This window comes from Lethenteron reissneri, chromosome 40 (genome assembly GCF_015708825.2).
Source record: "Lethenteron reissneri isolate LAM-NWPU_2019-01 chromosome 40, ASM1570882v1, whole genome shotgun sequence".
NCBI lineage: Eukaryota > Metazoa > Chordata > Hyperoartia > Petromyzontiformes > Petromyzontidae > Lethenteron > Lethenteron reissneri.
Window position 1 is genome coordinate 7,637,737 of NC_083818.1, and position 25,623 is coordinate 7,663,359.

Consider the following 25,623-nt stretch of genomic DNA (forward strand, 5'->3'; position numbering starts at 1 on the left):
AAATATCTTTCGAAAGTAGTTCCGTGAGAGTTCTATTTGCGGGCTATTCTCGAAAAATTGGTGGTTCATTGTTCTCCGGCAGTTACCAATCAAAACGTTTAATTTCACGGCTGGATGTTGATAGCACGATTTGGAACAAACTTAATTTTAAGAAATATGCAAGTGGTAAAACTTGTAGGATTTGAACCGTAGTTCTCTGAACTTCAACCCAAGTTGTAAGATTTGAGTCTGGGTTCTTACAGGTATAGGTTCACTGCTCTGAAATGGCTGTAAATTTGGTAATAAGATGACGAAAAGATGACCAGTGACAACTGGAGCCTAATTGAAGCTGCTCTTGAACGCAGGCAACTGCAATGGTGGCCATCCCCAAGGAGCATCATCGCTACATCATCGGACGCAACGGAGAGAAGCTGCAGGATCTGGAGCTTAGAACGGCAACCAAGATTCAGATTCCCCGACCTGACGATACCAGCAACCAGATTAAGATCACCGGCACCAAGGAAGGCATCGAGAAAGCCCGGCATGAAATTCAGCTAACTTCGGCGGAGCAGGTACTCGCATCGCTGCACATGTATGGGCTCGCGTGGAGCCAGTGGTGTGTGTGGTGGTTTCGATGCATCTAACAATGTATTGATTTAAATCTTGACTTAAAGCTTTCGTGACTGCAGGAATTCATATTCTTTGGGTCTTTCGGTAAAGCCACGTATATATAGAGAAAATAATTTTTAATTGCTTTTTTCACCTGATGACGATTGCTTGTCTTGCGATCGAAACGTCGTGATGTTTTAATTATTTTTTCTATCTACGTGGCTTTACCGAAAGACCCAAAGAAAATGTATTGATTTGTTGATTTTTACATTTATTCTTCCACGTGTACATCTATAGACTCATTTGTACGTATGATACTACTTGTATTTCTTTCTCTTAAGACACCAGACTGTACCGAATGGTGTTAGAACGACACGTGGGAGGTGTAGCTAACTTCATCCATAAGCAGGCGATCAATGAGTTGCCTAACTAACTGCAGTGACGTGCAGTCTATTACTCAAGATCACAGATGCCATCAAATGGCATCTTCAAACTCAACATACAGTTATCAACTAATCCGTTGCTTTTCAAAGTCGTATGGAAGAATAATATTGTTTTAATCTTATACGTTTTATATTATTGGTTTCATGCGACTCAAGATCTTGAGTCTGCTGCCATTTTTAAAGGTACCCACGGTAATTAATCATAAAAGTAGCCGATTACAATGTTCAGATCATTTAACCGACTGATCGTCCCAGGGATAATTGTGACAACGGTGGCGGCGATGTTGTGCGTCCAGGACAAACGCGCTGTCGAGCGCATCAGCATCGACAAGGTGTTCCATCCGTTCATCTCGGGGCCGCACAGCCGGATAGTGACCGAGCTGATGCAGGAGACGGGAGCCCGTGTCAACATCCCCCCTCCGAGCGTCAACAAGGATGAGATCGTCATAACCGGCGAGAAGGAGGCCGTGGCTCAAGCCGCCGCGAGGATCCGTGACATTTACGAGGAGAAGGTGAACTTTTTAAGGACCTAATTTTTTTAATCGCGGCGTTGCATTCGCGGTTCATTTATAATGGCACGAAAGAGCACGTTAGGTCTCGCTTGTATAAAAAGTGGAATGTGCGATGTGATAAAATACAAAAAAAACACCTGTTGTTGTTTTAGACAAGAGTATGCAACCCTGGTTGTACATCTACCCTCTGTCAATCCACTGCTCGATGAGGGCCTCCCCGCGCCGTGCAGGGTCGGTGTTATTTGACCGTTCTAACACCACACCGGTCAGTGTGGATTGGTGAAGGCGGGATGAGCATATCACAGCACAACAGTGGATTTTGCTGCACCGTCCTCCGCACTGTCCCACGACGACAATCATTGTGGAGAAATCGAAAGGGACGAACGCAAGTGTCTCTTCGAAGCTCAACTTAATCTCTTTTGCAACCCGTGTGCAGAAGCGCAAGACTACGACCATTTCCGTGGAGGTGAAGAAGTCCCAGCACAAGTACATCATCGGGCCGCGTGGCAACACGCTGCAGGAGATCTTGGACCTGACAGGCGTGTCCGTGGAGATGCCCTCGGTGGAAAGCAACTCCGAGACCATCATCCTGCGCGGCGAGCAGGAGAAGCTCGGCCCGGCGCTCACGCAGGTCTACGCCAAGGTGCGTGTTTGAGGCTTAGCGCTCGTGGTCAGTGGTTAGTGATGGTGCTAAATGTACTCTGGTGACCTACCGCTCCCCTCCACGCACTCTCCTTACTCTCACCTCCCTTTCTTTTCCTCTTTGCACACCGAGCTCTCATCCTCAATGCACTCTGCTCAATGTACTTTCCTACTAAATGTACTCTGGTGACCTACCGCTCCCCTCCACGCACTCTCCTTACTCTCACCTCCCTTTGTTTTCCTCTTTGCACACCGAGCTCTCATCCTCAATGCACTCTGCTCAATGTACTTTCCTACCTCTCCTCTCTCCCCTTACTGTGTTCTCCTCGATGCACTCTACTACCTCTCCACTGTCACCTTACCATATTCCTATCTGTGCTCTCCTTACCCCCTCTCCCCTCTCCACTCACTATTCTCCCCTCTGTGGATTATCTTGCCTGCCCCATCGCATCATCCACCTTCCATAAGTGAAACAAATATTACTCGAATGCTTCGAGAGTATGCATTGTTTATAAGTGCTGCAATTACCAACTGGTGTATATGGCACAATAGGCTGGGGATTGTTATTATTCACCTCGTATGTTGGTTAAGGAAATTACAGTGGTATTACATTTTTGATGGTGTTTAATAAAGCATTGGTATTTAATAATGAACACTTGCTTTCTCAAAATTTCTAACAGTGATATAAATTATTGGCAGAATTCTTTTCCATCCTCTGTAACGTTGATAACATTTCACTGCAACGAGACAAGTCGACTATCAGATGGGTCGCAGCTGCTTAATGCACCCTAACTTGGTAGTTCATATGTCATTTAAAATTTTCGACCATTTTCATGGGCACAAGACATTCAAGTCTGCGTTAGGTTATTTCAATATATGCCTTTTATTAAGCTTTGGTACATTATGTAATGCCTTGTTCAGTAGCACTGTTTCTAATGTGATATGAGTAACAAGAGATGTGTTGTTCATGTACCGTGCTTGTGGTATTTTCCGTTGTTGTGGCCCAGGCGAGCAGTGTGGCCTGCATGGATGTGTTTGCCCCAGCCTGGCTCCATCGCTTCATCATTGGCAAGAAGGGGCAGAACATCAGCCGCATCAGTCAGAACCTACCCAAGGTAAGTGCTGCCTCCCCTAGAGGATTTACATCAATACCTTTTTTCCCCCCCCACTGTACAACCGAACCATGCTGGGGTTGTGCTCAATCAGCCCAGCTGCTGACATCTCACGGAGTGAACAGGAACAAGAAGCATATAGATAACGCATTGATGCTGTGTCAGAGTTGTTACCGAGCGAGACGTCACACACGGAACGAAACGTGTCATTGGCCCAGCCGCCTCTGGCCCTTCATGGAGCCAATGTGTATCGGTTTGGTTCTATAACTCGGCTCCGCAAACGGCCAGTGAAATACCACTCGGACCGTGAGGGCCTGTGTAGGCAAACGGATGTACCAGTATTAAAGGGGTACAACTTGCACCAACTTGCACAGCTGGTTTCTCCTGCGACATGTGTGTTGTGCACAACTTTTAATATTTGTACAAAATAAGCAATAAAATAAATAATAGAAATAATAATTTTTGTATTTCTATTATTATTTTATTTCTATTATTTATTTTATTCTTACCTACGTGACTTTACCGAAAAAACTAAAGAGTATGAATCCTTGCAGTCACGAAAGCTTCAAATCTAGAATCAAAATAAACTAGTGTCTCATCGCATAATCTTAACGCAACCCCCTGGCTGCTATTTGTCTTCCCACCAAATAAAGCTTACGAGGTGGATAGCAATTTTAGCAATTCCGAGAGTATTTGTATGCCAAGTCGACCCTGATTTAGGGGTGAGAACTCCTAAGCTACCGGGTTCCCACCTCTGTTGACCGCGCGATGTTGTTTTCCCCACTGTTGCGTTTGTATCAGGTGCACATTGAGTTCACGGATGGCGAAGATAAGATCACCATCGAGGGTCCAACAGAGGAGGTGCATCAGGCTCAGGCTCAGATGGAGGAGATCATTAAAGACCTGGTGAGGCCCTAAGGGTTCCTGGGAAACCAATGGAAGTTATCTTTTACATGGATGATTGACCTAAGCTGGAAACTTTACGTGAAAACTAACAATGAAGATAACCTTGGCTCAAAACTGAAGTGGAGAGCGGTGTTTAATGATAGTGGTGATTTTTAGCAAAACATTGATTTGCGTTATGACCGTGTGTATGGTTATTACACATGTACAGATTTGCCCCGTCCGTGGGAGATTTGATGGATTTCTCTTGATTCCCGGTCTCCAATCTGTCGACGGATTATTTATTCTCTTGCTTTTATCATTTTATTTTGTTTGTATTTGTCTTATTTGTACGTTTGTTTGTTTTTTGTTGTTGCTCTTATCCTAAATGTAGCAGCATACAATTTGCATACTTTCTTTTATGAATAATTGATTCTTGCACACCCGATTCTGTGCATGTTTTGCGAGCGTAAGAATACATTTTAATTCATAAATCGATGCATTGTTCATGATGAGTAATGATTAATCGAAGGAGTAGTACATGTTTTTGCCTTGATAGAATTAATTCAAATATTGTTAAGATATGAATATATTTGTCATCAAATTAATCAAAATTGGTCAATTGTGAACTTTTCTGATGGGTGTAACTTAATATTCTTTATCCGTCAACATAGTTGTAGAATTTTAAAGATTGTTAAAGTGTTATATATCATAACGTTGCCCTTGTTTGATTGTTTGGCCATTTATTAAGTGACATAGTCCTGTCATATAATTGGTAATTCATTGATTCATAACACAGTCCACATTTTAAATTTTGGTCCTAAATAGCCTTGCACAGCTTTAGCAGGTTTACTAGATTAGATATATTTTTATATTCTGCTACAGTCACAGACTAAATTAACCTTGGCGACTAAAAAAACGTTTACCATAATTACAATTGGACTAAAGCTTAAATGCAATTTTTTACAAATGATTTGTTATAAGGGAAGCTGTAGCGAAACAACCCAGGTGGCTATATTTTAGTGTTGGTCTGATGTACGTTTTACCGACTCCTGAGACTGCTACAGTGCAGACGACAGGCGCCATGAGAGGCCACGGAGAAAGAAACGCAATTCCCCGAAGGGTTCGTGGCAGTGCTGTGAAATTGGCACGCAAAGAAAGGGGACTGTTTTTAAAAGCTTTGGTTTAGTGGGAAAAAAAATATTCGTAAAATCCAGACCAAGCAGGGTTGTGATATAATGTGTATGGAACAAAGGGAAAAATACATGCAGCATGGAGCTCGTTTATTTCATACAGCCGATGTTATTTAATTAGTACGCACTGCCAATATGTCCTTTTGTCCTCTTACGGTGCACTGACTAATGTTCTTTAAAACCGTTGTTCCTAAGCAGTTTTTCACACCTGACTATGAAATTGATTGGTTGGTTGGGTGTGAGCCAAGACACCAAGCATTTTCATTTTTGTTTTCTCAGTGTGGCCGTATGGATTTCACGGAGATTACAGTCGATCAAAAGTTTCATCGCCATCTCATAGGAAAGAGTGGTTCAAACAGTAAGTGCTTCACATTGGCAGGGAATGTAACAGGGTTTGAGTTAAATTGCATACGTAATGTTTTTTTCTTTAAATTACCTTGCCTAACTGTAGCGTATTGGTGCCTGGGTGTGTGGGTGTGGATGATAAGTGGGGAGCAGTGGCACAGTTGATGGTGCACTGCACTGCAAACCTCGTAACCCCGGTTCGATTCCCAGCCACGGCTAACATCAGTGGCATTATAGCTGAACCAGTCCTGGGTCTCCCTTGGGTTGATGCCATCTTAAATAAGTACCTGGTGTGGAACCAAAGGCACTCGGTTAGGTATGGTGCTGGTCATTTTGCCCCCTTACTGAACTCAATGGGTGCTCGCTAACAGCATTTGCGCCCATCATATATAAGGCTATACTGGTGATCTTTGTCTTTTATGCATGGTGTATATTAGCAATGCAATATGTGGCCATGCATTGCAATTGTATTGATATTATATGTGGCAGCAAGGTTTACAGTTCAATCACAAAGCTGAGTTGTGTATACACGATGTTTACCAAACTGCTGGTTTTCTTATCAGCATCATATTCTACAATGGAACATATATGCGAAAACAAGCCTTTTTCTACAAACATAATACCTAACCTTTGCAATAATATATGCTCCAAGTGGGGTCAGTTGTGTTACCATGTTAAATTCCATGCAACCCTTCTGCGAACACGTGTGTGTGTGTGTATCCTTCAAGTTAACCGCATAAAGGACCTTTACAAGGTGCTGGTGCGAATCCCACCGGACCATGACAAGAACAACTTGATTCGTATCGAGGGAGACCCGCAGGGGGTGCATCTGGCTGCCAAGGAGCTGCTGGAGATGGCCACGCGTATGGTAAGGGGCTCTATGGAAAAAAAGGATATTCTAGATTTGAAGCTTTCGTGACTGCAAGGATTCATATTCTTAGGTTTTTTTTTTGGTAAAGTCACGTAGGCAAAAAATAAAAATAAATAATAAAAAAGAAATAATAATTCAAATAAAATAATAAATCACGACGTTTCGGAGGCAACACAAGTCTCCGTCATCAGGTGGGACCGTCACAGCTAAATTTACTGTATCAAGTGTAAATTTAGCTGTGACGGTTCCCACCTGATGACGGAGACTTGTGTTGCCTCCGAAACGTCGTGATTTATTAATTTATTTTTATTTTTTACCTACGTGACTTTACCGAAAAAACCTAAAAAAGTATATGTGTACACCAAATCAATTTCTCATTATTATGGCACAAGGCTATCATAAAGGTGCTTTATTTCAGACAATTATAATCTGCAGTAGATTCACATTAGGGGGCAATGTTGCCTGTGTTGTGGCTTTACCCAATTTGAATAATTTGTTAACTTTGTGGGTAAATTTCGAATTTGGCCAATTTGGACCATGATGTCAGGACACGTGGCTTACTCTTTTTTTTAAATAACGTCACAGGATCTTTTGACATCCGCTGTGAAGCAGATGGTGCATATTCTTTGGTTTAATGCACCCGCAGTATTAACCAGGGCATCCACTGGGTCCGAACCACGAACATTGCCAGCTAGTCCGCAAACACACCACTCTTTGACCTTGTTATCGCCCCTTCATAATAAGCACACTTCACATGGGAGAGAGGGGATTTTTATATTACGTGTCGGTGCCTGTGACCCTATTTCTGCAAATGTACCCGATTTTCGAATCTTGAAAGCCAAGCAGGTTTGAGCCTGATTTGGCTGATTACCATGCATTACACTGGTGTCATAGGCTGCTGCAGGGCTATGTTGACAGTGCAGCAAACGCCATAGTAATGCTGTACGTCTATGCTTTCCACCTTGAACTCTCACACAGACGAGCTCAGTGAAGCATAGTTCTTATGACCCCCACCATCCGGACGGCGTGGGGAGGCCGTCATCCAGCAGTTGATAAACAGCCCTTTGTTAATCCGCTGCGGGATGAACGCCTCCCCACTCGGTATGAGGTTGTCTGACCCTACTTCACCTTGCTGGTCAGTGCAGGTTGTTGAAGTGAGACGAGGCAAGAAACCGTTCAGATATTAACATCCACGGAGGTCGGTCGTAGCCAGGAAGTCTATTTGCTGTCGACAGGTTTTTTTTTTTCTTTAGTCTGCTAACCAGTGCGCCACCGCAACCTTCTTAATGCGTCTCATCCGCAGGTCCACATTTAAATTGTATGTTTAGTGACAGTACTGTTCCTGAACTTGGTCGGGTAGTGACAGTGATGTATGGTTTAATCTAGCAAGTGGATTTTTATAACTCTCATTCGTTACCTGGGTTTGTGCATTTAATCAGCATTTTGTATCGTGTTCCCTTAATCTGTCTCTGAGGACCCATACTGTAGGGAAAGTTAAGCAGGTATAGTTTTACTCATCTGGAAATGTATCGTGTAAAAAAAAATGTGTTCTAACCATCATTGTGCGTCTCTGTTTCTGAACAGGAAAATGAACGCACCAAGGACCTAATTATTGAGCACAAATTGCACCGTGCCATCATTGGCCAAAAGGGAGAGAGAATCAAGGAAGTCCGTGAGAAATTCCTTGAGGTCAGTGCTGAAATGTAAAGGTGATGGCGTACAATTAATTTCCGTGGTACAATTGCATCGCCTTGGTGGTTTCTCCGTTGTACCCATACTTTACCCCATCACATGCGACCTGCCGACTGTGGTGCCCCCATTTATACCGTTGGGTGGACAGTGGCGGAGGGGATTTAAGAAACCTTGCACCGTTTGTTTCGACTGCTGCACAGGGAAATCGAACTGGTAACCTCTGAATTGCAAGTTCAGTGTGCTGACATTTATACCGTGGCGGCATTCTCGGCTTGACTTTACCAATATTTTATTTTGCGCTGTCAAATGTTTGGTGTGTTTTTAAAGGGTTTGCTTGCCATGTGTTGTGTGAAGTCCCCTCTGAGTCGACACCATTTGATACACAGTACCGTATTATTCATCTCGCACCCATATGAATACATTTTCTTCAGTTGCCCCTTTGTGTGTGTATCTGCTCTTGGCTATCATCTAAATCCGTTAGATTATTGGAGTTTGGTATTTCTTCTGGGAGTGTTCTATGCATAACTATTAATGTCCTCTGCAATGTGTCAAAATAAGTATTGGCTCATTTGCCTGTTTCTCTCTTGGTTAACTTAAGCACGCACATTTCCATAATTGTTTTTCTGAAGTTTACGTAATGTGGGGCCAGTTTTTTACATAAATAAAATAAATGGAGACATTTAGATTTGCTGAAAAATAATCAGAAACGTACATTGACAAACATGTTAACTAAACTATTATTATCAACATGAAAAGTTCCATTGTATATATTTTCATCTTGACTTGTAATCTCTATATTTTCCCTGTGTTCTTCCAAGTGTTGGGCAGCACTCCCTCTCATTTTTAAATCCTTTATATTAAGTTCACTTGCTTGCTTACTTGCGCGCTTACGACCGTGCAAATCTTTCGGTCGTTTTTTAACCCACTTCCCGTGATCCAATCGAGCTGACATTTTGCACACAGACTCGTTGTGCGTGAAAATTTATTTTCGTGAAATTTTTTCCCCAAAATTTTCAACATTTTAGGAAATTTTTTTTTTATTTAATTACCAATTGCTTAATGGTGGCAGGCAATCATCTGACCCATAGGTGGCAACCATCTCAAGCCAGAGGACGAGAGGACTCTAGCCGTCACGCATATAAAGGATTTATAGTGAAATACTTTGTTTTTGTACGGGTTCATTTTTTCATTCTGAGCTCGATGTTGGAAAAAATCCATACTCTCCCCATTCCTTTTATCACTGCCCAGGCTTTCCCGTGATGCAGCCTTTGTTAACGTCCCAATAAGAGGGGTCTGTTCCAAGAGGTGTACGCTTTGTAAAGACCTAAGAGGGATAACATTGGGGCTGAGCTGTCCCCTTAATGAGATTCTCACGATGAACAAGCTCACTTTTTCTATCGACTGCCGTCATCAGGGTCATTAACACGGCGTAATTCGGTCACGTAAATGCACCTCGACTGTATTTCTAATCGGTTTACGACCTTTGGCTTAGAAGCAGGTTTAAAGCCCTCATTAGACAAAAAATGTCCGTTCCAGGGGAGAGATCACGGAAACGTGGTGTTCTGTTTTTTTTGCCAAATCCCATGATACATCATGGACTATTATAATCCCCTTTTATGTTTGTAAACATCTTTCAAATTTTCTCATTCAAGTTAAAACAAAAATGTAGTCGTGTTACATGTACATTTATCTATTCAATAGGTCAGTTTCTGTTTATTGCATTACTTTTTTGTGCAAAGAAGACCTCTGCGAGCTTCGTGCGTGAGGACACAAAGCTTGACACATTTATCCATAACACTGCCCTGAAAGTGGAATACTGGACAAACATTTTAATAAAGCTGCTTCGGTCAATGGACCGACTTAATATCGGCTTTGAAAGGGCCATTGCCAGAAATTGCCTGTTAAGGGTAGTGTTATTGATGAGTGTGTGTGTGTTTTTGTTATATGCGCTTAAGTACCACTGTCAACGTTGTTATCTCACTTCTTTCAGTTTAACGTGCATGAGGGGACTGTTATTATTTGTATCTGACTGGTGTCCAGAGGCCATAATATTGACACGCACATAAAGGCCTACATTTGTGAATGTTGCTGGTCTTATGATGTCAACTGTGCAGCTGTTGTGGCATGCTTTGGTAATTGGTTGCACGAATGTTCAGGCAGTTGCAAGCCGTTAAAATTGTTGACTCGAGTACAAAGTCGCGAGTGTGCCGATATTGCGATGCTGTTCACACATGCACGGTTTAAACCGCAGCGGAGAATCGCCTCTCACTTAAAGTGATTCTCTTCTGTTTTTCTAGGTCATCATAAACTTCCCAGATCCAGCGCAAAAGAGCGACATTGTGCAACTGCGGGGCCCCAAGAACGAAGTGGAGAAGTGTGCCAAGTTCATGGCAAAACTGGTTGCCGAGTTGGTGAGGATCTTTTGGCAAATTGATTTTGAAGTATTGGTAGTTACAGCGCTGAAAATTGTAAATATCTTGTTGTATAACCACACGGCAATATTGGGCCAAGGAATAAGACATTGTAATGAGCCGTAGTTGACTGGTTCTCGCAACTGCGCTGTCTACCTATAACCTGGCCACGAATAACATCGGTGTCCCGTGGTATCCGAACCTGTCCTACGCCTCGCCTTGGTCGGCTTATTGTTAAACAGCGCCTGGATGTGCTGTCTTCTTGGTTCTTTCGGTAAAGTCACGTAGAAGGGAAATAATAAAATAATAAAATACAATTAGTTATGTGAATCCCTCCCCGTAGAGGCGGTTAAATTTCGATTTAAAGCTTTCGTGACTGCAGGGATTCATCTTCTTGAAAGAATCAAGAGGATGAATCCCTACAGTCACGAAAGCTTTAAATGGATGTGCTGTGTAAACTTTAGCACTGGCAATACAAAGGCATGGTCCCGGCCAGACCATCCTGTCATCTGGCTTGTCGGCCTCAACCGATCTGCAATAGGCGGACTAGCCCCCCCATCTGTTACGAACGCCAATTATGAAACATGAGTTGTTTAACACGTAGGCTTTCGCGACCAATTCATCCATAATAGAGGTTTTTTTTTGGGTTAGATCGCGTAAGTATATAAAAGTGTCGTTAAAACCTGCCACCACCCGACACAGCCAACTAGTATGGGATTGTCATGTAAACAGAACATGCCAGCCAATTTGTCACAAATCTGTCTGTCGCCTGATGAAGCTAGTTGTAATTACTGGCGAAACGTCGTACTCGGATTGTAAATGTTATGGCTTGGCTCTCCAACACACCGGTGTGCTGTACTAGTGACGAATTGGCCACGTTCTGTTTACATGACAACCCTTACTAGTTGGCTGTGTCGGGTGGTGGCGGGTTTTAACGACACGTTTATATATTTACACGATCTAACCCAAAAAAACTATTATGGAACGTAAGTTGTGTTGCATTTTTGTGAATGTCCTAAGAGACAGGGGACCCGCATGGTATAATTTATTTTTTGTTTAAAGCCACTATTCAACATTTTAGCAATGCTATTAACAAAATATGTAATGTGTCTCTATGGAACCCTTTTTTGCCAGTATCATAATGAAGAAATGAGAATAATAGGCTTTCTATGTATGTTGAACTTCTTTCTGGTAATGACACAGGTGTTAAGATGTTCAACCACCAAATGGATACCTACTGCAGGGCATTAAGTCTGCATTAACTGCACATACTTGTGACAAAATATGCCACAAGTGTTATTGCCAGAAAGAGTAAAGCCTATTCTTCTTTCATCATGCGACATGATGCATCCGCATATCTGTGCTTGTATTATTAGATTGTTTAGCCGAACCGTGCAGGTTATATGTAAGATTAATGACATGACGTGCTATCTTTTTATGCTAATGTGCGCAACATCTGACCGTTTGATTGCAGATTGAGAACAACTACTCCATCAGCGTGCCCATATTCAAACAATTTCACAAAAATATTATTGGGAAAGGTGGTGCCAATATTAAGAAGGTAAGATGCAATAAATTCTGGACAGCATCATGAGTTGTTAAATCCACTCAAAATGAAATGTAATCAATAAAAACATTGGTTAAGTAGACATCTCTGTAATTTGAATAATTTAGCGGCGTTAGTTTTACAAAAACACTTGAGCCGTATGATCGAACGTCAGCATTTTAAAATTAAAGTTAATTGTTGGAACATATTACAGTGCTTACAGTATGCATGTTTTGTTGATGTACGGTATTCGAAGAAAAAATTTAATTAAGCGGTTAATGATTACATAATGCTAAGTTATTGGTAAGCTTGATTTTCTAACTATTATGCATAATATTATATTGATTTCAAAGAACGTAGAAATGATTTTATTGGTTCTTTCAGTAAAGTAATGTAGAAAAAATAAAAGCAAAAAACCTACGACGTTTCAATCGCAACACAAAGCGGTTTTCATCAGGCGGAGAAGACCGCTTGTGTTGCGATCGCAACGTCGTGGGTTGTTTGCTTTTATTTTTATTGAATTTTTTATTATTTTCTATCTACGTGACTTTACCGAAAGATCCAAGAATATGAATTCCTGCAGTCACGAAAGTGAAAAGTCAAAATTTTACGTGGAAATGTGGTCGATTTTTTCACCAGGTGTCGTTTTGATGTAATCCTATTATCTTACGTAGACAGTGCTAGTTAATTGTGTGAAAGTCACTTTTGCTTTGTTGAAAATTCCTGAGAAAAGGTGCAATGCAAGATCAGTTCATAAAGCTTGTTTTGGATGACTGCTTAAGCTCCTCAAAGTATAATAGTGCTAGGTATCAGCAATGTGTATTTGGTTGAAATGGTAATTAATAGGGGTTAAACCTTTTTGATATCCATCGTTAATTTAGCTGTTGCCTTGCCAGTCTGTTATCTTGCTTGCCAAACCAAACGCTCAAGTCAATGTTTTTTTGCTGCGACCATTCCCTTGCAGATTCGCGAGGAAACCAACACCAAGATTGACCTGCCGACCGAAAACAGCAACTCTGAGATGATCGTCATCACTGGGAAGAAGGCTCACTGCGAGGCGGCTCGTGAAAAAGTCCTGGCCATTCAGAAGGAACTGGTAAGGAATAAGGATGTGCCATTTGTTAGGCACGCAGTGTCATTCAAGCGGTTACAAGTGTCGCTTATATTGCCAGAGATGTTACGATGAGAGCAATTGTTTTCATAAGCTTTCAATGTTTCACGAAAACAGTTTTTAAATCCTGCATGAGCTATGCTACAACCAAGACTTGTCTATTCATATGGCTGTTTGTAGTGTTTTGCAAGTGACTTTTCAAAAGGTGAGCCATTTTTCAAATGAAAGTTGTACACTTTTACACGGTGACTTGGTCGCACGTCGGGCCTCGGGTTTGCGAATTTCCACGCGTGTTTTTTACGTTTTTAACGCCCGCCCTTCTTTCTCTCTCTGCGCTCTCAGGCCAACATCAAGGAGGCTGACGTGACCATCCCAGCCAAGCTGCACAACTCTCTGATCGGAGCCAAGGGCCGCCTGGTTCGCGCCATCATGGAGGAGTGCGGTGGCGTGCACATCCACTTCCCGTCCGAGGGGTCCGGCAGCGACAAAGTCACAATCCGCGGGCCGCAGCCGGAGGTGGACCGCGCGTGCAAGCAGCTGATGCAGCTTGCCGAGGAGAAGGTACCGGCGCTAATGTCCCGCAGGCTTTAACTCTTCGCTTTCGTCATTCTTACCTTGGTGCCTTCCCGTCCCGTGCAGCACACCGGCCAACGCAGCTTCGCCACAACTTCTGGTGTTCAGCCAGCTTAAGCTACGTTGTTCCAGGATAATTCGATGACCGCCCGTACTTGGACATCTGTGAAAAATTGCTTTGTAGCTCATTGGATTTCTGCCAGGATAAATAACGATTCTGATTCTGACCTTTTAAAATCGTTGTTGGGCATGGTGCGTCTCCAGTTCTTTCTTCGTAACCCTCTTTTCCGTTGTGTTTTCTCTGTTGCATTTCATTACCTGCCTTATGATACAGATCCCCAAAACATCTCTTTCATCATCTTGCTCGTCATCATTATTTAAAATGAGGCAATCAGGCAATTCCTGTTCAGACCAAGGTTGTCTTTTGCTTTGAAGATGAGGAATGGAACTCCGGGCACAGAGTTAATTGCACTATGTTAACTCCTATTCTACTCTTCCCCTCTGCCAGTACATTAATTTGTATTCATAACTTTGCCTCCATTCCAACTTACTAATCCTTGGCACTATGCTGTTGACCAAATTCCAGTGACTCAACCTCAACAGCTGCCACATCAGTGCCTGTAAATATCGTGAAGTTTGGCTGCTGTTAAAAATAGAAAACGCCGAGTGATCCAGTGTCCTCACGGGAGGAATTTGTGCTTTGTGCGTTGCAGCAAGTGAACAGCTTCACGATTGAGGTGCGTGCCAAACCCGAGTACCACCGCTTCCTGATCGGACGTGGCGGCGCCAACATCCGTAAGGTCCGAGACAAGACCGGCGCTCGCATCGTGTTCCCGGCTTCCGACGACAAGGATCAGGAGCTCATCACCATCATCGGCAAGGAGGACGCGGTGAAGGATGCGGAGAAGGAGCTCACGGCTCTCATCAAAAATCTGGTGATTAACAGAGCGGTAGAGTGCTCCTTGAAAAATGTAACGTGGATTTTTAGTGTCTGAAATGGATTTGATTGGTGTCTTGCGTGACTTGGGAAGCTGGTATTTGCATGGGTTGGGACAATCTAGCTAGCATTGTGTTACAGCGTTCGGTGCGAATCTCAGGTTCCTACCTGTGGTGAAATCAGTTGCCTTACAGATAACATTCTGGTCTTGAATACCCAATAAATATATGCTTTGTACGTATATTGAACTTCTTTCGCACCGTACGTAGCCAACCGTGCTATTTGGAGGTGCGGGAAATGAAGGCACTCCCTAGCAAGTATGAGCGGCAAAATAGATAATGGCATACCTCGCAGTATACCGAAGTTGTGTGTTTATTTATCAAAATGTCTCGCCGGTGCCAGGATGACGTGGTGGAGGACTCGATGACCGTGGACGTGAAGCACCACCGCCACTTTGTGGCCCGCCGCTGCCAAGTCCTGCGCGACCTTGCCGACGAGTACGGCGGTGTCACCGTGAGCCTGCCGCGCACCGGCGTCAAGAGTGACAAGGTGGTGCTCAAGGGAGCCAAGGAGTGTGTGGAGGGGGCCAAGAAACGTATCCTGGAAATCGTGGATGATCTGGTAAAAGCTCGCATTTTACAATTTGAGTGTGTACGTGTACAGCGCATGGCCCAAAAGCTTGGTAATGGCCAGGGGTGCCACGGTGGCGAGATGTTAACTACCTCGCCTGGTATACAGGAGCTCTTGGGCTTGATCGCGACCCTGACGCCTGCTGTATATTTGGAGTTTGCGGTGTCTCTCTCTCATCATCATCATCATCACGGTTAAGAGATGTTAACTACCTCGCCCGGTATGCAGGGGGTCGTGGGTTTGATTGCGACCCTGACGCCTGCTGTATATTTGGAGTTTGCGGTGTCTCTCATCATCATCATCACGGTGGTTAAGAGATGTTAACTACCTCGCCCGGTATACAGGAGCTATTGGGCTTGATCGCGACCCTGACGCCTGCTGTATATTTGGAGTTTGCGTGTTGTTCTCGTGGTCGCGTGGATTTTTCTCCGGGTTCTCCAGTGTTTTCTCTCCACATTTAGAAACATGCGTCTCGAACATTTGGCTGCCCATAAATGTCCACGTGATAAGCTGCTTCGTCCATGCTATCATTTGTGGCCAGATTCGTTTCTGAAAAAGAGCTATATAGCTCTGTGGGCCATCCCTGGCAATAATAGAAAGAATTGAAAATTGAATGGAGGGAATTTTACTTGGTCTCACAATGTCACTTAATTCACAGCAAGGAATGGCTGTGGAAGAGACTGGTCACCGCACTTAATTCTGACCAAAACCTTAGAGTTGCCTTTTTCTACTTTATATGCTAGCGGGGCACATTTTTGCACAATATAGCTTATTCGTGATGTTGCCTATTTGTTATTTATGTTCTGTTTATTACGATATTTAGCTTGCGTATTTCTTGACTAACTGTACAGCTACCTATTCTACTGTTCCTAATCAACCTATTTTTCCACACATGCCGCGTGTGCAGGAGTCTCAGGTGACCATCGAGTGTGTGATCGCTCAGAAATATCACCGCACTGTCATGGGAGCCAAGGGCTCCAAAGTGCAGCAGGTAACCAAGGACTACGACGTGCAGATCAAGTTCCCAGAGCGGGAGGACATGCAGCAGCAGCATCAGCAGCAACAACAGCAGCATCAGCAGCAGCATCAGCAGCAACAACAGCAGCAGCAGCAACAGCAGCAGCAGGGTATGTTGAGATCTTAAAATAAGCTTTCTGCTCTCCGTTTAAATGATGAACGTTGAGTTCATGTAACATGGGTCAGACCATTTACCTGCCACATTCTAGGCCGCCAGCGTATTTTCTACTGCAGCTTATTTTAACGTTAGCATATGATGTACTTAAGCGACAATCAATTTTGAACAGATTTTTGGTGAAATGCCTACTATTGTCACTGTTACGAGTGATGTTATACGTGGCCTTGGCTTCACTGGATGAAGCCATGCATCCGACGTTTACCATAGACAGTGGCTCGGTTTTGTGCGCTGCGCTCGTTGTTGTGGGTACAGAAGTCGCGGAACAGCAGCCGCAGCCGTTGCCTCCGCATTCGGAGCAGGAAAACGGCGACGTTAACGGAGAAGCGGCCACCATCACCGACCCGGCGACTCTGAGACGCAGGGACGTGATCCTCATCACTGGCCGCCAAGAGAAGTGTGAGGGCGCACGTGATGCCCTGCTGGTGAGGCCTCGCGTGCCCACACACACACACACACCCAGAATCAGACTATGAATTGATTCTGAAGGAACCCGATGAGCTATCAAGCTCTTTTTTTCACAGATGTCCAGTAGGGGGGCAGGTAATAACGTGAAAACGGCAATACAAAAACACGGTAGTGGAAAGTACTAGAAAGGTAAACACATCACAAATAAAACTAAACCATCCTCATCCTACCAGGCAAAGCCAGTGCAGCACAATCACTCCCACCACAGGGCTTTCTGCATTTACCCAGTGTTATTTAAATTGTCCTATTAGCGTCATGTCATGAAATGAGGTATGTCCCGGGGGTGCACAAGTCTGGTCCTCAAGGGCCCCCACGGCATCTTCTGATTGTCGTTCCAACTGGGCTCTCTGATTTCATATAACACTTAATAGAACCTGATAATTAGCTCAATCAGACCATTGTTTTTAGCTGCTCCGCACTTGGAGATTTCATGTTGCCCATAAAACGTTCAAGATTGTGGACTGTTGCGTGCCGGAGTTTTGTGCACCGCTGATAAATCCATTATGGAATTTGCAAAGTTGTCCATATGTGATCGAGAATGTCCCGTTGGAAGATGATACCACACAAGTACTTTTCTAATTTCTCTTCAAGTGACCCCCGATTTCACGCCATAAGGCTGCACTTTCACACCTGCCTTGCTCCAGATAATTTTTATTTTATTTTCTATTCATGACGTGTACATTTTTGCACATTACATAATTTAGTAACAAAATTAATATTGTGGGTTTTTTTGTACAGTTATTGGAGACGGGGCTAAAAACCATCAGCTCAATGCACTTGAGAACCATTTTACTCGCGTGCAGCTAGACTCGCAATGATAGCTTTAATTATCAGCTGAACAGGAGCCATGTGCCACAGAAAGGCATTGACTCTTGGGGTTTTGTTTGCGGTACACGTGGGAAGCTCGCTCATCATGGAGCCATTTGCTCTGTTGACGGTACAACTCACTCCCTGTGGCCATCTGGTAATTTCTTGTGGGGATTACCACGGCATGCATCATGCTTAAAAATCGGCATTAAAAATGTCACATCATTTGCAAGAATGTAATATTCTGCCAGCATTTTAGAAAAAAGAAAAAAATATTTCTTAACTGACTGGAAAACTGCCCCTTTCTGTAAATATCCTCATAAATATAACTCGTCTAACAAGTGCTTACCAACATTACTCTTTAGTCCGACTATATTTGGTGGTTGGTCTTATGATGGTAAATCGTTCCTAACATTGGAATAAAATGGATGTATCAGGCTTGCCAATGACAATGAGTGCCACCCCTGTGCTTATTTAAACAGGAAGACCTACTTTTTGCTTTATGTATGAAAAAGCACAGTCGTGGTTTTTTGTAGAAATTTCCTTTTTTATATTCTGCCATATTTATGCCAGTACATTGGTCATTTGTCTATTTTAGCAGCTTCATTAATGATTTAAACCAGTATTTGTCAGTGGAGGTCAAACTTTAGTTGTCTCTGTGTGTTATCTTGTGTGTGTGTGTGGTGTTAGCAGTGCAGTCATTGGCGCGCTGTGATATAAACCCGGTGACCGAAGTTCGATCTCCGGCGATGACCACAATAACAGCAGTGAATATTTAACAGGTCCTATGCATCCCCGAGATGAGTCGCCGGTGTTGCCTGTAAACGCCATCCCCTCCATGTGCCGTGCTGGCCGCCTTCATAGGTGCTTGCAAACAGGACTTGTCCAACAGTTTGTTAAAGGATATACGTGCATTCTTTGTGTGTGTTGTGTGCAGGCTCTGGTACCCATTGTTGTGGAGGTGGAGGTTCCCTATGACTTCCATCGTTACATCATTGGGCAGAAGGGTACTGGAATTCGCAAAATGATGGAAGAGTACGAGGTGAGCATTGCAAATGAATGCATTTTGTATACTTTATTTATAACCAGTTGAAAGCCCATTGAGTCTCTCTAATTGGCAAATTTTTTTTTCATTCTACTTTATAAATAGGTCAGAGCCTTTTGAGACTAACCTTCTCTTCATTTAACTCAGTTATTCAAGTAATTTATTTATAAACTGGTGAAAGCCAATTAAAGGAGAATCTAGATTAAACAAGGCAATCGAATAACCATATGATAAAAACTAAACTACAATGTGCAGCATCTTCTTGGTTCTTTCGGTAAAGTCACGTAGAATGGAAATAATAAAATAATAAAAATTAAACATAATAAAATAATTTCTCACGACGTTTCGGCCACAACGCATTATTTTATTATGTTTTATTTTTATTATTTTGTTATTTCCATTCTACGTGACTTTACCGAAAGAACCAAGAAGATGAATCCCTGCAGTCACGAAAGCTTTAAATCGAAATGTGCAGCATCTTCATTAATAAAACGCGTAGGTATACAGTTGCAATGCTTGGTGCTTGGCTGAATTGATGTGTATTTTGTACATATACATCAACTGTATTGACATTGTTAACTGAATCTGAATGCTCTCTCCTGCCCCACCTACAGGTTAACATTGCTATTCCACCATCGGATATGCAATCGGATGTGATCAAGGTGACTGGGCTGTTGCCCAATGCTGAGCGTGCAAAAGCCGGGCTTCTGAGTCGGGCTAAGGAGCTTCTGGCAGAGCAGGAAGATCGGGTGAGCATTCTTGGATAAAGACATTTTTCTTCTTGGTTCTTTCAGTAAAGTCACGTAGAAGGGAAATAATAAAATAATAAAATGAAAAAATAATAAAATACAATTCTCACTAAGAGAATTGTATTTTGTTATGTTTTAAAATACAATTCTCACTAAGAGAATTGTATTTTCTGATGTTTTATTTTTATTATTTTATTATTTCCCTTCTATGTGACTTTACCGAAAGAACCAAGAATATGAATCCCTGCAGTCACTAAAGCTTTAAATCGAAAAAGACATTTTTGTTTTAGAAGTAAAAAATCAAAATAACTTTGCCACCTTTTTGTCATATGGCTGCTGGATGAATGCCTCCGGTCGCGTTTAGGCCTTGATGATTGACCATATTTCACTCACGCCGTTCAATTAAATGGTGCAAACTGCTAAAACGAACAGTATTAATTGATATGTAGTGACTGGGTTTATCCTCATCCTTGTAATTATTAACATCGAGTATGAACGACCTCGCCACTGGGTCAGTTTCAATAAAGGAATTCACCGAGTTCATGTGACCTTGATTCTAAAATGATAAATGGAATAAAAACACGTTCCTTCGGAGTGGGCAGGTAGGAACTTGGTTGGACAGCGCATTCGTGCACGACAGACAAATAATCCCTGGTGGGCAGTGTGGGACCTGTTGTTCCTATCTGTATGTATAAAAGATAACTTGACTTTAGGTAGCCAGGCAGACAGCCCCCTTAACTATCGCCCCCCCCTTCCTTAGGCCCCTCCCCTGACCCTCCTCCCTTAGGCACCTCCCCTCTCCGTACCCGGCAGTAGGTCTCCACCAATCAAAGAGCTGTTTGTAAGGTCTCCACCAATCAATGCACGACGGACATTCAGACAGACAGACAGCTAATTAATCCCTGGTGGGCAGTGTGGAACATTGTTCCTCCCTGTATAATGTATCGTGCTATCATTAAAACAGTTTCCTGTGACGTACATTCTCAAGGGAATCTCAAGCAACATTTGCTAGCATCATAGCAGAAATCCAACGTTGTAAGAAACTCCACACAATTTTTCTAAGCATGGCCTCCTAATTTGTACCAAGTTGATGCAGCCATCACCCTGGTTAAGAAATGGGGCATGATATTTCATTGCAGTAGTATTCGTAAGCATCAAAATCCCTTATTCTTGTTTTGGGTCTGGGTTGGTACAACCGTAATCCTTGTTCATGTCACGAAAGTCACCGTCTCATTGTGCACAAGTCTTGAGGCCCTCATTCTTTTGGTTGAGCTTCACCCAAAGTGACTTCCCGCTCTCCTAGGCTCTGCGTGGTTTCAAGCTGACGGTGTCTGTCGACTCAAAGTACCACCCCAAGATCATTGGACGCAAGGGGGCCGTCATCTCCCAGGTCCGCAAAGACTACGATGTCAACATCCAGTTCCCGGAGAAAGACGGCGAAAACCAGGTGACCCGTGCATTGTCTTTGTGCTGGTGGCATTTTGCCATTCACTGGTCTAGCACTGTTTGAGACTAGGCTCCAAAGAAAGCTGTCTCTGGTGTGGACCAATCCGTTTAAATTTTTCTGGTGTCACTTATGGAATGATGTTAAATTGGCGAGTGGTCCCATTTAGCAGGATAATCTGCATGAGATTGAATAACCATGTTGGTTCTCAGTATCATTAATCTTTATTACGAGGACGTGCCAGTGGTGGAATGAGTGGCCGTACCTCCGTGCTAATTGGAGGTGTGGGGGAAGGACAACAAACTAAACGAAAAAAGCAGTTATGATGAAATTAGTTTTTATTCTAGATTTAAAACTGCGCGGCTCCAGTGGGTTCCTAATATTGGAAGGAAGAACGTTCCAGACAGCCGCAGTAGCGCATCTGAAAGCGCGTGCGATTCGGTGACCGTTTGCACCGTTTTTTCCACAGGATGCCATCACCATCACTGGCTATGAGCGCAATGCGGAGTCTGCGCGTGACGCCATCCTGAAGATCGTGGGCGAGTTTGAGGAGATGGTCAACAGGGACGTTACGCTGGACCGCCGTGTACACTCGCGCCTCATTGGAGCACGCGGCAAAGCGATCCGCAAGATCATGGATGAGTACAAGGTGCCCTCGCGAGCAATGACTTCTTGGGGCGCCACTGTGGCGAGATGTTAACTATTTTGCCTGGTATACAGGAGGCTGTGGATTCGATCCCAACTTTTGATGCCTGTATTTGTTGTTTGCACGTTCTTTCCGTGATTGCATGGATTTTTCATCCGGGTCTTCCGGTTTTTCCCTCCACATTTAGAAATATGCGTTTAGAGTATTTGGCTGATATACATTTTTACAAGATAAGCCACTTCGTTGAGCGAATTTTTGGCCAGGTAGCCTCTGAAAAAGGGTTACGTAGACCACTAGTGGGTCATACCTGGTAAAATAAAAATACTTTATAGTTCAATCGTTTTTTTATAGTTTATACTTTCTTTGCCGCTCATTGAGCTCGACTATCCTATCATTTAAGGAATTGATTGCTCTCCTGACTATCGGTTTGATTACTCGAATAATTGGATAAGACACAGGGGTTGGGGGGGGGTGGGAAATAAGTCTCACCTCTGTCCCCAAGTGCGCCGCTGTACGGGAGACGCTGGGTGGGGCTTGGTAACGTTATTCGTACCATAGGCAACATCACGCTCGCCTGTGGATTGTTAGGGTTGTTTCCCGCACTCAATATTCAACTCCAAAAGTAATTCGCCAAAGGAGCGATCGTGCTTAAGCGGGACAACCACCATAGGGAGCGAGTGATGATCATTCAGAATCAGAATCTTTATTTAACCTGGAGGAATCAGATGACCAATGAAGCTCTTTTTCACAGATGTCCAGTAGGGGCGGGTCTGCGAGTTACAATTCCTTATGCTGTGGTTGGATGTATTGCAGCATTGCAATTACTGTGAAGGATTTCGAGGCCATCATCCAACAGTGGATAGAAAAGGCTGATGATGATGTAATGCGGTTGCTGCGTCATTAAAATGCACGACCAATGCATTTGGTGCGCTGTTGTTTCCCGTGGTGACCAAACCTGAACGCTGCCCTTGGCCTGCGCAGGTGGAGATTCACTTCCCGCAACCAACTTCCGATGACCCAGACCTTGTGACTGTGACCGGTCTGCCTGAGAACGTCGACAACGCCGTGGACTACCTACTCAACCTCGAGGAGGAGTATGTAAGTCCTCGCATGAAGGTCCACGCGTCGCAAACGTCTCTTGGGGCAGGAAGAACCGTCGGGTATTTATCGTCAACGTTTAACGTTAACATTTTGATTGTGGTGTTGTTCCCCCCCCCACCCCTTGTCCGACAGTGCTGAATGATTATATTGTATTTCTAACATTTATATCCGAGCTGGCATGTGGATGAACCGTGCAGGGATGTCCTATTGTTGTATCTCATCAGGACGCTTGGGTGAATGGTCTCCACCATAGGGATGCGGAGGTTTTACGCAACTTTAGTTTAGCAGTGCCAACAGATGAGCATCGGGAATGGTGGTTAATATTCGAAGTTGAAGCATTTGTAGAGCAGTGTTTAATTGGCTCTACTGAATTTGCGATGGAGCGATGATGGTTGTTAAATTACATTGACAAGTGTTACTTCCAAAGCACAGTGACTGAATATTAAACTTAGAAGTGTGCTGGCTCAGAAAATACTTTACGAAAAGCATTCCTCTCCTAGAGTTGGTGCCAACAAGTTAGATGAAAACAGACCATTTCTAGCAACAAAGTCATTTGTCAACACAAGGGAAAAAGTCTGACCGTAAATATTTCTGAGACTCGTATTTAGTTTAGCTATAAAAAAACCTGACCCCTTTCATGTGGATATTTAATACAAATTATGCATACATTAGATTCGATTGTTTTCAATAAATGCCTATATAGTCTCAATTGGTAAAACTGGTTAACTAAATTAAATGTCACCAACATTAAAGAGAACTGTACATGGCTACTCATCCAGGAGAAGTCTGAACTATTGAGCATTGGTGGCTATAATTTACAAAGAGTACTGATGTATTCTAATGATAATGAAACCGGTCTATTTGTCTAACACTGCATCACTGCTGCCTGTCACTCAATCACATTTGCTCAAATTTATTTCAATGGTGACATAACACACGAGGACCACAATGCACCTCATCATAAAATGGTGTTATTCTTTGGGTTTTTTTCCGGTAAAGTCACGTAGGTAAGAAATCAAATCAAATAAATGAAAACAACTACATTTTTATTTATTTGATTAGATTTTTTACCTACGTGACTTTCCTGAAGAAAAAAAATCAAAGAGTATGAATCCTTGCAGTCACGAAAGCTTCAAATCTATAATGAATGGTATTATTTTTGCATGAAGCTCAGAAGCGCAGTGCTTTTTGTTACATGTTTTTGTGTGTTCGAAACCATTATTGATAAATTCGTTGGCTCTCCATCCATCGTGCTTTCAGGATAGATAAAATTAGGGACCAGTTTTGTAAGATGTCTTTTGAGCCAGAATATTTAACCTGAACCACCCTGGAGCTAAGAAGTTATCGCAGTCCCCGCGTGGTGCTTGGGATTCGGGAAGTTTTTTTTGGACGAGTGCTGACTTGGAATATTCGCTGCGTGTCGTTCTCAGCTGATGGATGTCTCGGAGAGTGAAGAGGCGCAGTCTTACGTGAAGCCGTCTCGCCACGTCGAGGCCCCCAAGCCTCCTGCCAAGGGCTTCGTGGTGCGGGATGCCCCATGGGACCAGTCGGCCTCACAGGTCAGTGTTTTGCACATATGGCCCCATTCTGCTTCTTCTTGTTTTAAAAAGAAAAAACACTTACCGATAAAACCTAATGACATTGATCCTTCGTGGAGAAAGTGACCGCTGAAAACTGTTTTCGTCATTCGCTGACTTGTGGTGGGCATGTTGTGGTGTGTGGCTTTAGGCTCCTGACATGACCAGTTCCGAAGAGTTCCCAAGCTTTGGTGCCGCCATCGCTCCCCCCAAGTCTACCGTGTGGGGACCAAAAAAATTCTAAACATTGAGATTGCTTGTGGCAACCCTCACAGTCAGCCATTGTCGTGTTTCACCCCCCCCTCCATCCCCCAGATCCCTGCCGACCCCCCCCCTTCCCCATCCTCTACCATTTGCTTGGGGACTAGCTTATTCCTTTCAAGACCCCTCTTACGATTGCTTAAATCTTGAACAATTGATTGGTTGGCAGACACATGAAATAACTCTCTTTACCCCCGTTTGACCAGTTTCTTGATCGCCTTGCCCCAGTTGGCATATCTATTCAATTGGCCGAAAAGTTGGTTCTGTTTTATTTTCAAGAACGAGAAGCAAGGCCATTCACTGCCACAGTGTGTGGGTGTACCTTGTGAGCGTAGCATGTTTTGAGCCTATGATCTTCCATCTTCCCCACCGAGTGTTTACTCCCAGTGCGTAATTTACCCTCACTACTGTGATTAAAGCAGAACGGCTACAGCAGACACGTCTTATGACGGAAGATGAAATGAAAAAGATAAATCATGCGGAGTGAGTGGGCACAACACTAAAAGCAAAAGTTGCAATCATGTCAATGTCCTTTCATTGAAATGTATTTTGGGATTATGTGAATGTTTTGTCCTTTTACTTATAAAAAAAAAACATGTAATGTAAGGAGAAGAACATAAATTCCAGTAGCCTTAAACCTGAAGTGAGACGTTGTTGGAAATATGCACAATAATAAAAAAAAAGCTAAAAAAATTAAAAAGTATTTCTGTATGAAAAAATACTTCAAAATACTATTAAAAGTACAATTAGAGAAGCGCTTGTGTCTTGTCATCAGTGCCCCGCCACTATACATGAACACACACACGTTAAGATGTTTAAAATATATTTGATATTCCTACAGCTTG

At 43.1% G+C, this 25,623-nt stretch overlaps 1 protein-coding gene across 1 annotated transcript in view; it reads left to right on the forward strand.

Annotated features, from left to right (window-relative positions):
* The window catches only part of HDLBP (high density lipoprotein binding protein), a 40,893-nt gene extending 15,361 nt beyond the window's left edge, over positions 1–25,532 (forward strand). The window contains exons 6-28 of the mRNA XM_061568154.1: positions 345–551; positions 1,328–1,543; positions 1,980–2,186; positions 3,193–3,300; positions 4,099–4,203; positions 5,652–5,730; positions 6,446–6,585; positions 8,173–8,277; positions 10,578–10,691; positions 12,166–12,252; positions 13,202–13,333; positions 13,691–13,909; positions 14,635–14,856; positions 15,261–15,479; positions 16,396–16,615; positions 16,936–17,105; positions 18,893–18,997; positions 19,615–19,749; positions 21,053–21,196; positions 21,663–21,842; positions 22,821–22,937; positions 24,371–24,499; positions 24,669–25,532. Coding sequence (XP_061424138.1) covers positions 345–551; positions 1,328–1,543; positions 1,980–2,186; positions 3,193–3,300; positions 4,099–4,203; positions 5,652–5,730; positions 6,446–6,585; positions 8,173–8,277; positions 10,578–10,691; positions 12,166–12,252; positions 13,202–13,333; positions 13,691–13,909; positions 14,635–14,856; positions 15,261–15,479; positions 16,396–16,615; positions 16,936–17,105; positions 18,893–18,997; positions 19,615–19,749; positions 21,053–21,196; positions 21,663–21,842; positions 22,821–22,937; positions 24,371–24,499; positions 24,669–24,761 — 3,453 coding nt within the window. The 3' untranslated portion in view covers positions 24,762–25,532. The remainder of the gene's footprint in view (positions 1–344; positions 552–1,327; positions 1,544–1,979; positions 2,187–3,192; positions 3,301–4,098; positions 4,204–5,651; positions 5,731–6,445; positions 6,586–8,172; positions 8,278–10,577; positions 10,692–12,165; positions 12,253–13,201; positions 13,334–13,690; positions 13,910–14,634; positions 14,857–15,260; positions 15,480–16,395; positions 16,616–16,935; positions 17,106–18,892; positions 18,998–19,614; positions 19,750–21,052; positions 21,197–21,662; positions 21,843–22,820; positions 22,938–24,370; positions 24,500–24,668) is intronic.
* The last annotated feature ends 91 nt before the right edge of the window (positions 25,533–25,623 follow it).